A 12,403-nucleotide genomic window follows, 5' to 3' on the forward strand; every position below is an offset into this window, starting at 1 on the left:
AAAAAAAAAAAAAAAAAAACACAGGCATAAAAGTTGGGTTGGGCAATCCCTAGAGCTCTTCCTCATTCACAGTGTTCTTCTCAACCACTTGCACAGCTACAGTCACAGGGATCCATGTTTCTCCACAGAACGCTGGTTTCTCTATGAGTGACACATAACTTTTAAATAAATCCAAAAAGAAACTAAACGGTTACCACTCGGGTCAGCTCCTCCATCGTGAGGTAGAGCCTGGTTTCAACTCTTGTTTCCAAAGATTTGTTCATTTCTGGCACCTTTCCACGTCACCACAATCACTTGGCACTCATTGTTAAGAGGAGTTTTCTGGTGCTTCTAGAATCTTTGTCTGGCATGTTCATTATGTTTTTAGAAGGTCTTGCTATGTGTAACTGGCTGGCCTTGAACTCACAGCAATCAATTTCCCAAATGTTAGGATTGCAGGTGAGTGCCATCACACCCAGATTTCTGGAACTTTCTCCACTGTAGGTACCTACTCTGTAGGGACAAGTATTGGTTTTTATATTTGTACATGAGCAGGAAATAGCAATTACTGGGGGAAAAAAAATGACTGCAAGATGTTCTTAACTTCAAGCTCCATGTACTACCAGAGCGCAAACAAGGAATACATGGGGATTAAAGAAAGCAGAAAAGGAGTTAATACAGATTTTGTGAGCTTCTAATTTATAAAACAATTTTTATTGTGAGGCCCCACCCTCGGCTGAAGAGCTACTGACAGTTGATGGCTTTTAGAGCGAGAGAGTTGGTTTGTCTTAAGGATGTGGTCCTGGGTATGTCCATCATGCTACAGTGGGTAGCCCCGTCCCAGGAGTATATAAGCATGACAAATTGGTCCTTATGGGTTTTAAGGAGGGGGTCACAAATTGGGAGGATGGGTAGAAGTGGGGGATGAATATTATCAAAATATGTTATGTGAAATAACCAAAGAACTAATAGAAACATATTTTAAAGAGCAGTTATCTGTAGAATATCTATAGCTTTCTCTTTATTCCTTGGATATATAGACATACATTTACACGTTTTTGTACGTTTATAGAAAAAGATTTCGCAAAGCAAGTTACAGGAAAATCTTTATATCTTTTTTACATTTTTTATGTAAGCAAATATGTTCTACCAAGTCACCAATGCAGAACTGGGGCTGAGGAATGAAGTGGAGAGTAAAGAAAATAAAAGGAACTTTAGCTATATTTACTCTGTATATAAGTTATTTATAGCTATGGAACTCTGACGGGTGAACTTGTTACAAAGTGCCATGACTCGTGATCCTAAATTTTACACAGACACAAAAGTGGATCACTCTATCACAAGGCATATCACATAGTCACTACGAATATGACTAACTTAAGGTTTGAAGGATATATGTGCTCGATGTTCAAACTAAATCTGAAAAGTAAACAGGAAAATTCTGCTGGGCCCAGTGCCATGCAGTTTATCAATCACAGAAAATATGTCAACAAATTCAAAGGTACTTCAAGATGCACTTCAAGTTCACTGAAAACTTTTGATTCTCCTCCCTACTCAACATTTAACCCTAACCCTAACTCTCATCAGTAAGTAATGGTTCACTTGTTTTAGATACAATAAAAGTTCTCCTGCATGGCTAATATAGAAAGAGAAATATATGTAAGCAATGCATAAGAGACAGGTAAAGCAAAGTAACTAAATTGTGATCAAATAAATGAAAACTTCATTGTCAGGAAACACATGCTTCCTAAGTGATACAGAGATAAATTGAAATGAGACAGTATAGACACCACTCACAAAGACTGAAACTATATATTCTGATATAACAGGCAACTTTTTTAGATGACTAACATTTTAGCTTCCTAAGGAAATCTATGCCTAGAATCCCTAACATACTTTATTTCAAGAACTATGGAGGCAACAGTACTTCAGATTTGGGGATATCTCTCTTTCCTAACAATACAAGTCAGTTTTCAAAAACTAAATGGATAAAGTGAAATGGAAGAGCAAGGCATGAGCCTTCAAAAATATTCATATGATGAATATCCACATAAGGCAATATGAATATGTATGCAACAGAACTGTGTATGCCTTAGATTTTCAGGTGCTCTTTTCTTCATCCAAGGTGCACTTCCTAATTAACTCATTAACAGTCATGTCCCAGAAGTAGCGGTTCAATATATTAATCAGCCTGCTGAAGCGAGGAAGTAGCCTACTTTCCTTAATAACAACAAATACTTATACAATAATAGCAATTCACACAATAATAACAAATCAGTAATAATAATGATGAACAACTATTCATACAATTTAAGAGCATGTTCCTTCACTGAATAATGCCCTACTGTTATATACCATTGTGCAGTATTATCACAATTGTAAGAATAATGACCAATGACCATTCACACAATAGAATGCAATAGACTCAGCAACATAGATAAAACTAGACACGGGCAACAACATGGATGAATCTCTGTAACACTAGTATGGGAAAAAGGAGACAAACAAAAAATATATGTGAGACTCCATTTCCACAAAGCCCAGCTAATCTAAAATAAACATGAACCTAATCACAATCAGAAAGCAGCTAGACTTAGAGTTGAGAGAATAGCAGGCAGAAAAGGAAAAAAAAATGGGGAGGGGTGTTGGAGGGGGCTGCAAGAATGATTAAAATGTTCTACATCTTGCTTTATATAGTGGCTATATGGATGTATGAGGCTGTCAAAAAAAGCATCAAACTGAACACAATAGCTGTGTGTTTTATTGTACATAAATTACATCACAACAAAAACATGTGGTTTTAAATTTAACTGTTCAACAGTGATTTGCCAAAGTAATGTTCTTGAATTCAGGGGGAAAAAAATACATTTTAGACAGAATAAATCATTTGATATTTAAACTTTCCATTACAGCTGAGAAATAAGCAGCCACAGATGTGTGTTTACAGAACTGTGATAAAAGCTAAAGGAAGGGTAAACGGGCATCTCAGCTCACGGCAGACAGACCCCCGGGGAAGCCATATAGCACAGCACACTGTTGACAGCTTTACCACAGGGTCCCCTTACCCAGAGGACCTTTGGGGTCACTTATCTAAAGGGGACTTTCAATGTCATGAAGTACAAGTGCCTTCCCTTTCTCATTCAGCCCACACTAACCAAACAGAACTAAGCATGATCTTTTATTCTTGCTAACACTGTACATTCCACGATCAAATTCTAACTAGATGGGTTTTCCCTAAAGTCCTCATGTGAGGACAAAAATAAGTATCACAGAACTCAATCTTTAAGGTGTTGTTGTTGTTAATATAATTGGTGTTGGGCTACTTAATGTTTCTTATTTGCCCTATAATTGTTACGGCAGTATTATTTAACCTACTATCACAAATAATAAGCCACAGACACCTGTTAAATTTTATAATTGCCTTATTTACCTTGGGCTAGGCAGATATTTCACTTACGCTGTCTCAATAACCTCACCATCTACCTTCCAGCCCACATCCAATGCCATCCGCCTTAACCATGCCTATCTGGGCTACCCTTCCATCCATAATCTTATAAATACTTGCTTTTATTCTTCATCTGGGCCTTTCCATGCCATTATTGGAGCCCTTCCTCTCAGTACATGTGGTTCCTTCTCCATGCTTAACCCATTTTGGTGTCCTCCTTCCTCCTCTCTCTCTCTGTCTCTCTCTCTCTCTATCCATCTCTCTTCCTCTTTCTCTCTCTTGATTCTCCTGAACCCAAAGCCCAAGAACCTTAGTCACACCTACCCCATCTTGCCATACCCAGGTTTTAGGCCTTTTAATCAACCAATCAGGTATAATGTTGTAGGCAGCTTTATACAACAAAGATAGGTGTATCCAGCCAGAAAACAGATCTTGAGGGCCAGTAATTAGCACCAAAATACAAGCATCAGGCCAACCCCCAAAAATAAGAAAAGTAGAAATCAAGTTTAAGGGGGAAGATGGGTTTTTTTTAAATTAGCTTATGCAAAAGAATAGAAAGATAGTCACAAAAACAAAATATAAGAAATCTTTACCTGCTGCCCTGTAAAGTATTTTAGGTTCAAAAAATATACATGGATTTTTATCTTCTATGCATGACAACAGAAGTCCCTTGGCCTGGAACGGGCTCCTGGGTATAACCACCTGTAAAAACAAACAATTTTAGTAAAATACATCCCCAGGAAGCCCACTTGTAAGGGTTGACACTTAACCAATCTCTGTAACTAATTCAACTAGAGAGCTGATATTTGTATTTATTATAAAATATTTACAGTGTCCCTCAGAAATCTTTGTTCATGTGTATTTCTATGATGTATTTCCACGCTCTGATAACCAAGATACTGATCCTCCTTTAAGGAAGAAAACCTGCAAAGCACATAAAAAGAAAGCAAAAGGCTGAGGAGCAGCACCTCAATGCTGAGACTCACAGCAAACATTGGGCAATGCAAAGGGAGTCTTGGGGAATAGTGGGAGGGGGAAAAGGACCTAAAAGTAACAGGAGTTCCACGAGAAAAAACACCAAAGCCAACTAATCAGGGCCTAGAGGGGTTTGCTGAGACTGAAGCATCAACCAAGGACCAAGCATGAACCGGACCTAGCCCCCCCCACAAAGATGTAGCAGATGGGAAGCTTAGGCTTCAAGTGGGTCCTCTAGAAAGGGAAGTGGGGACTACATTGGATACAACTCACTTGCCAGGCCACAGGAGGAGAGGACATGTTCAGTCCTGATGCAACTTGATGAGCTGGGGTGGACGGGAAAGGGAGCTCCCCTTTTCTGAGGAGGAAGAGGGGAAGGAGAGAGAGTAGAACTGGGAGGGGAAAAGGAAGGGGGCACAAAAAAAAAGTGAACAAATAAATGAGAAAAAAAATTTTAAATAATAAAAAGAAAGCAAAGAGAAGTGTCCATCTCTAAGCACCATCTCCTACTAACACACTGCTACCACTCCCCAATGTCAAGTGCCAAAATCCCCTTCACTCTGCCGGGCAAATGCAACCTGCATTTCAGAAGTGAAAAAGCAATTTACTGAATTCTGTGCCTGAGTTATTAAAGCATCCAGTTACACACAGAAGAGAAAAACATGACTACTCCGCATCTCCAGTGGACGGCAAGGGCTCCAAGATCTTCAAGAGGGAGCAGATGACGACGATTATTGACAGCAGGAAGAGTGCATGAGCTAACTCGGCAAAGCACTCTTGAGTGGGTCGTTTCGACTATCCTTCACAGAGACCTTAGGAAGTACCTACTAGTCTTGTTCTCACTTAGAAAGAGCCTGTATCATATAGAGGGGAAAAGACACTACCCAAGGTAACAGCACTTGCCAGATCAGAGATTCCTACCCTGTTTTAATGCAAACTGGCGATCACGGTCTTGACCAGGGTTCCTCAAATCACAAACTTGTTCCTGAGTTTCTTAACTGTGCAAGAACAGACTCTACTTTGAAAGAATCATTAGAATAAGCCTGAACCCACTACAAAGATCAAATAAGACTCCCTGAAGCAAATCCCCTCTGGGCGTCCAACTCACTATTTTGTTTTTTTGTTCTGTTTTGTTTTGCTTTGTGGAGCTGGGAATCAAATCCCTAGCTTGCACATACTAGGCAACTACTCCACAGACCAAGTACTCCTTGGTCTGGCTGAGAGAAAGCCATACTAGGTACACCAGGCTGGCCTCATACTCTTAATCTTACTGCTTTGAGAAATTGTTATTTTTATTGAAAGAATTTTGTTTAAAAATAAAATAGCATGAATTTCTCTATTATCCATATCACGCAATGCCTTTATACTTCTATTCTTTAGTGTCTCTTTGTAGCCATGGCTGTCTTGGAACTTAGAATTCACTCTGTAGACCAGACTGGCATTGAATTCATAGAGACCTGCATGCCCCTGCCTCCCAAATGCTGGGATTAAAGATGCTCACCACCACCATCCTGCCATAAAATGTATTTATTTTTATTTTATGTGCATGGGTATTTTGCCTATATATGTGTCTATGAATCACAAGTGTGCAGTGTCTATAGAGGACAGAAGCAGGTATCAGATCCCCTGGAACTTAAGTTACACAGATGGTTGTGAACCACCATGTAAGAACTGAGGATCTAACCAGGATCCCCTGCAGGAACAGACATTGTTGTTAACCACTAAGCCAACTTTCCAGGCCTTGCTTTCTTCATATAGTTGTTTTTATTAGTCCTTGATTGTTATTTATTATATTTTGTATTTCAAGTTTAAAAATAAGAAATATAAAACATAGCAGATTAAAAGTTCCATTGTATAAATTCCTAAGATAAACATTGAATATGACCAATATCCAGCTCAAACTCAAAAATGAGTGTTGCCTCAAAGTGGCTTTTGTCCCAAACAAGCACTTCTGGCTTGTATCAGAAAAGCATACAGCCTCCATTCGACTGAGACAAACATTATTAGGATCCAGCAGAAAATAAAATAATAATAATAAAACAGTAAGAAGAAAATGTAAACATTTTTACAACTGATTTGGGTTGTCAAAAACAAACATGCTTCTCTGGCTAAAACATTTGTGAGTTTCTCTGATTCCCTAGAAAGCTATTTGGTGAATAACAAGAGACAAAACACACAAAATATTTGTGATATCAAAAAGACTTAAAAGCTAGCTCAGGGTCGTGTTAAAAATGGGAGACCCTTCTAAGTAGACTGAGCAGGGCTGCTTTAATCTAGATTTTAAGATCCACCTCTAGATAATAGCCTTCTCTCCATCTGTTTAAAAACTGAAAACTGAGCAAAAAGCAAACATGACTTTGAGGTAAATATTGACTAAACAGTAGGCTTTATTAAAAGTACCCCCAAATCAGTTAAACAAGAAAAACCCACTAGAAAGAAGAAATTAGAGCTCTGAGAGGATACCATCCCCTTTAGAATCTATAACATTAATTAATGCCAACATCATGCAGGTGCTGCTTCAGGAGGAACATTCTGGAAAACTGTGCATTAGCAAGTTAATTTAAAAGGAAATGCTAATCTTTCTTTCTCAAATAGACTTAAGTTCCATCAATTCCAAAGTCCTTCTTGTCTTCCTTCAGGGAAGGGTGTTTGTGAATACTAAGTGAAAGGACTCTGGCTACCTTGAGCATGGAGAATATGGCCCTGGCAGGCCTTGCTCTTCTCCCTGATTCCCTCTGCCTTGCTAAAAATTCTCAGATTATATTCCTAAAGCTACCCCCACCCCCAGGTCTATTCCCTTATTTGGCCACTTCCTCCTCCTAAGGCTGACTACCAAGGTCCAGTAATCAAAAACCCCTGTTGGCTCACCTGATAAACATGTCTAATTAAAATTAATCACCTCATCCTGACACGGAGTTTCCCTCTTTACCTTTATAAACCTATGAGCCATGTCTCTCTCCTCTCTGTCCAGAGACAAGTCCTTTGTCCTCCTCCCTCTCCCTTGTTCCTTTCCCCCTGCTCCCTCTCTCTCTACCTCCTGTCTTTTGTCTCTTATTCCCTGCCCTCTGTCTCTCTGCCTCAAATAAATCTCCTTTTGTGCTCAGAACTTGGTTTTGGGGGACCTGATCACTTCTCTTAACACTAACAGCATGAACAAAAGCAGAAACAACAAATAATGATCCAATAAAAAAAAAAAAAAAGTAAACAAGGATACCTTGATTCCTGGGCAATGGGCAAAAAAAGCTTCAGGACTCTGAGAATGGTAGAGAGCCCCGTGGCCCACGCAGCCCCATGGCGCCCGGATGGTGAGGCTCCCACAGTTGAAAAGATCGCCAGAGCGGTAGCGATACTTGGCAGCCTCGTTGACAATCTGCGGAGAGAAGAAACATGCCACAGTGACTCTTTCCTGCCCAATGCATGTCCTAAAACCATGCCATTGGGTCTTTAACTCATCCACATCACAAAAACTAGAACGGCAAAGCACAAACACAAGACGACAGATGACAGGCACAGCAGGGATCGAGTGGGATGGGCTCGTGTTTGGACACTGGAGACTGTTGTAGGAGATGCCCTCCCCAGCAAAGCGGAAGGCAACCTACCTGATCAAAGGCAGGGAAAATATAGTCGGCAAACTGGATTTCCGCAATGGCCGTAGCACCGGTTACCGCGATTCCAATCCCAAACCCAACAATTCCTTGTTCACACAATGGGGTGTTAAACACTCTATCTTTCCCTTTAAAAAAAAAAAAAACATAAATAATACTAATAATAAATAATAACAATAATAGGAACAGAACTAGAACACAAACTTGCTGTAGCAAAGGTAAGCAATGCAGTGTACGATACATCTGAAAACTCGGTGGGATAGTGAAAGATGGGACAGAAGAAACAGTAAACAGCAGGATGACTGATTTCAGTACGTAACTGTATTAAACGGAGGACACCTAAATATACCAATTAAGGAAAAAAATGCCACTCTGAGATTTTTTTTTTTTTTTGAAAAGCAAAATCCAGCTATTTGAAGGGAAAATTGTACATAAAAAAAAACTACACAGTGACCAAACTCCCTGACCAAACGGAGGCTGACTTCACATTATCGGTAACAAGACAACAAGGGGCAAGGCACTGCCGGAGATGGTAAGGCAAAATTCTTAACCATTAAAGGGTTGAATCTACAAAGACTTAAGAATACATGGAACAATGCACCCCAAGCAGTTTGGAGTAACTGACACAAATGACAGGGGAAAAAAACCTCCAAAAAGGAAGGGGGGCTTTCAAAATACAGATACAACATGGTAAACACTGTGACTTAGCATATGCATGATGTCTCCTATACCCCGCACCGAGAACTAGACCTAATACTGACAGGAACAGATCAGCCACACCCTGGGCTACTGGACTATCTCAACGACTTGTTAAAGATTGCAATCAAGTTCAGCAAGTCTCAAAACAGAAAGATCTGCATGTGGGAAAGACACCTGTGGAGAACTGGAGGTAAGGGGTGGGAGAAGGCTGAGAGAAAGTGAGGGAAGGGCGGTCACAACGAAAAAAAAGAAAATCAGTAAGAATTATTTATAAAGACCATACTCTATGTTCTCTAGCCACGGTGGGATTGTATTAGATATCAGTAACAATCGTAAAATCTATAGGTGGGGCTGTAGATCTCAGTGTCGGCTCTCACCTAAAACACAGAGGGCCTTGGGCTCAAGTCCCAATATTCAAGAAAAAATAAAATATGGAGGGGAGGGAGCAAGAAAGTTGGCTAATTACTTTGTTACCATTTATTGTAAAATATCCCTTATAGGTTCGTGTGTTTGAACATCATCACACCATCCCACTACCCCGAACCCCCACCCCCACCCCCCGAACTAGTAGTCCTGTTTGGAAGGATGGGAAACCTTTAGGAGGTGCAGCCTTTCCGAAGGAAATATGTTACCAGTGACAACACAGCCTGTTCACTCTCTACTTGAGTTAAGATGCACTGTGACCAGCCACCTCCTACTCAGCCCCTGGCCCCCAGCTCCTGACACTATGCCTTCCCTGCCTGCTGTCACGTCTTCCTGTATGATAGACAGTACCACGGAGCTGTGAGCCAAAACAAAGCCTTTCTCCCTTAAGCTGCTTTATCAGGTTATTTTATCACAGCAACATAAAAGAAAAGAAAGGGAGAAAGAAGAAAAGATGCAGTGAAGTTTGTGTTAGATGGCTTACTAAATGTGTCACTTAATATTATAGCTCAAAAAAAGGAACAAATGGAAATTAGAATAAGTGTTTGAATGGAATAACTAAACTCTATATCTCAACTTACTGAACTACTGGAGATAACTGCAGAAGTGCTTTTTTCAAATTAACCCTCCTCTATTTATTAAATTCCAGGCAAAAAGTGATCAATTGGTAGAGGCATTGGAAAACTAAAAGTGGCATAAACTGAACACTTGAACCTTGAAAGAAGGAACACAGAGTTATAAAGTTTACCCAAAGGGACTCTCCACCCTATGTCAGAGACCACTAGACTCCAAGCAGGCAGACTATATTAAGGGGTGTCAAAGAACAGATTCTGAGGTGGAGAGGGCCAGTTAACTGAAAACCAAGAAAGTATATCTCATTTACACACAAACTGGTCAAGCACTGGTCACAGACATCTGCACAACACTCTAAAAAGAACTCAACAGAAAATAGCCTCTGAAAGTTAAAAGAGTTGGGCAGAAATTTCTCCTGTGCCGACTAAAGAGAACTTGAGAGTATGGAATTCCCTAGTCTCTTTAAGTTAGAGGAGCTTTGTGGAGTTTAAGGAAGACACTATTAAATGATGAATGGGTCCCCCAAAGGAGCCAAGAGGGAAATCCAAAATTTTTCTAGAACTGAATGAAAGGGAAGACACAACATATAAAAACCTATGGGATACAATTAAATCAGAAGAACAATCCTCAGGGGGAAGTCCCAGCTACAACTGCCTACTTAAAAAAAAAAAAAAATCAGAGAAATCTCAAATAACTAAATAATGCACCAGAGGGTGCTGGACAAGCAAAACAAGCCAAACCAAAAAATCAGTAGATGGGAAGTAAAAAATTAATAAAATGAGAGAGAGGGAAAAAAAGGAGTCAAAGAGAGTGAACTGGTTCTTTGAAAAAGACAAGTAAGATTTTCATATCCTTAGATAAACTAGTCAAAAGAAAACGGTATAAATTATGACAGATACCAGGGAAATTCAGAAAATCTTTATGGCAAACCTTAATATGGTCCATTAGCTGGACATGGTCACAGAGACCTTTAATACCATCATGCAGGAGGCAAAGGTAGGTGAATCTTTGTGAGCTCAAGAACAATGCCGTCTACACAGCAAGTCCAGGCCAGCTAGATCTATAAATTAAGACCTTGTCTAAAAAAAAATAAAACAAAAAATCATATCTTCTTAATTTAGAAAATCTAAAAGAAATGAATGAATCTCTAAATGCATGTGACCTCCCAAAATAATCCAAGATGACATCATTTGAATACATCCAATATGTCCGTAACAAGCAATGAGATTAAAACAGTTAAAAACCTCCAAATAAGACTGGGGAGATAGTTTAGTCAGTACAGTGGCTGTCCTACAAATGTGAGAACCTGAGTCAAATCCCCAAAACCCACATTAAAAACAAAAAAAAAAACAACTGGTTGCAGTGGTGCACACCTATAATCCCAGCACTCGGGGAGGCAGAACCAAGAGGACAGCCTGGTTTACAAATCAAGTCTAAGACAGCCAAGGTTATACAGAGAAACCCTGCCTTGAAAAACCAAAAAAAAAGAAGAAGAAGGAAGAAGAGGAGGAGAAGGAAGGAAGGAAGGAAGAGAGAGAGAGAGAGAGAGAGAGAGAGAGAGAAAGAAAGAAAGAAAGAAAGAAAGAAAGAAAGAAAGAAAGAAAGAAGCCAACCATGGGCCCTCCATTCCCTTGGGACTTGGTCTCTTGCTGTGGACCCAGGATCCCCTATTTCTTCCCTCCCACACCTTTTAGCCATTCCTTCTAGCCACCTCTATTTCTCTGTGAATTCCTCTGATCCACAGAAAGGCTCTCCACCAGGAACCCACAACTGCCACACTAAGGAACTCCGGCATGGTATATGCCAGCACACCTCCAAAACCCTAAGACTTGGCCTCTTGCTGCAGAATTAGGGTCACCCTAGCTTTTGACTGACCTCCTTTTCGGTCATTCTTTCCAGGCCATCTCCAGTCCTCTGTGACTCCTCACCAATCTACTGAACAAGGTCTCCACTAGGGACCTATAGCTACACACAGCTGAGATTCAGAACCACTCTTTACCAGGGAATCCACAGCCACCGCACTCAGCTAGGATGCATTCATTCCTTCTAGACTGCCTCCATTCTTCTGTGAGTCCACACCAACTCATGGAACTGCTCTCTACCAAGGACCCAAATTTGTCTAGGACCCAGATTAGGGTAGTAACAGACAAAGAACTGAACAATCTCTGCCCCCAACGTAGACAAGACCAGATATCTGTACTTATGAACGCCACAACCCTTGTAACTCCAGATGTGCCATCTCAGCTCAAACACACAAACATGAACAACCAAGACAAATTTTTGGCTTCCTCTAGAAGCCAAAAATCCTATTGCAGTAGGCCCTGAGAAAAGCAACTTAGCTGAAGCACAAGACAAGAGCTTCAAAATAGCAATTATGCTTATGTTCAAGGACCTTGAAGAGGATATAAATAAATGCTTCAATGAATATCATGAAAGCACAAACCATTGAATAAAAAAAAAAATTAAAACAATTCAAACATTAAGTGGAATTTAACAAAGAAACAGAATTTTTAAATAACAGAAATCCACATGGAAATAAAACTCAAAATGGAAAAAAAAAAAAAACCCTCAGGAGGTCAAATAAAAAGTTCAAAGGTAAGCCTCACCAACTGACTGAATAATGTAGAAGACAGAATTTCAGGTCTTAAAGACAAAAGAGAAGAAATGGGTGGCTCAGTCAAAGAAAACTTTGACAAAAAAAAAA

At 39.8% G+C, this 12,403-nt stretch overlaps 1 protein-coding gene across 3 annotated transcripts in view; it reads right to left on the reverse strand.

Annotated features, from left to right (window-relative positions):
* Window positions 1-12,403, reverse strand: part of Bckdhb (branched chain keto acid dehydrogenase E1 subunit beta) — a 163,930-nt gene that overhangs the window by 112,401 nt on the left and 39,126 nt on the right. For all 3 annotated transcript variants that reach the window (XM_055602547.1, XM_055602548.1, XM_055602549.1), the window contains exons 4-6: window positions 7,999-8,132; window positions 7,614-7,769; window positions 4,018-4,126 (exon numbers count right to left, since the gene is read on the reverse strand). In XM_055602547.1, coding sequence (XP_055458522.1) covers window positions 4,018-4,126; window positions 7,614-7,769; window positions 7,999-8,132 — 399 coding nt within the window. The remainder of the gene's footprint in view (window positions 1-4,017; window positions 4,127-7,613; window positions 7,770-7,998; window positions 8,133-12,403) is intronic.

This window comes from Psammomys obesus, unplaced genomic scaffold (genome assembly GCF_907164565.1).
Source record: "Psammomys obesus unplaced genomic scaffold, mPsaObe1.curated_primary_1811, whole genome shotgun sequence".
NCBI lineage: Eukaryota > Metazoa > Chordata > Mammalia > Rodentia > Muridae > Psammomys > Psammomys obesus.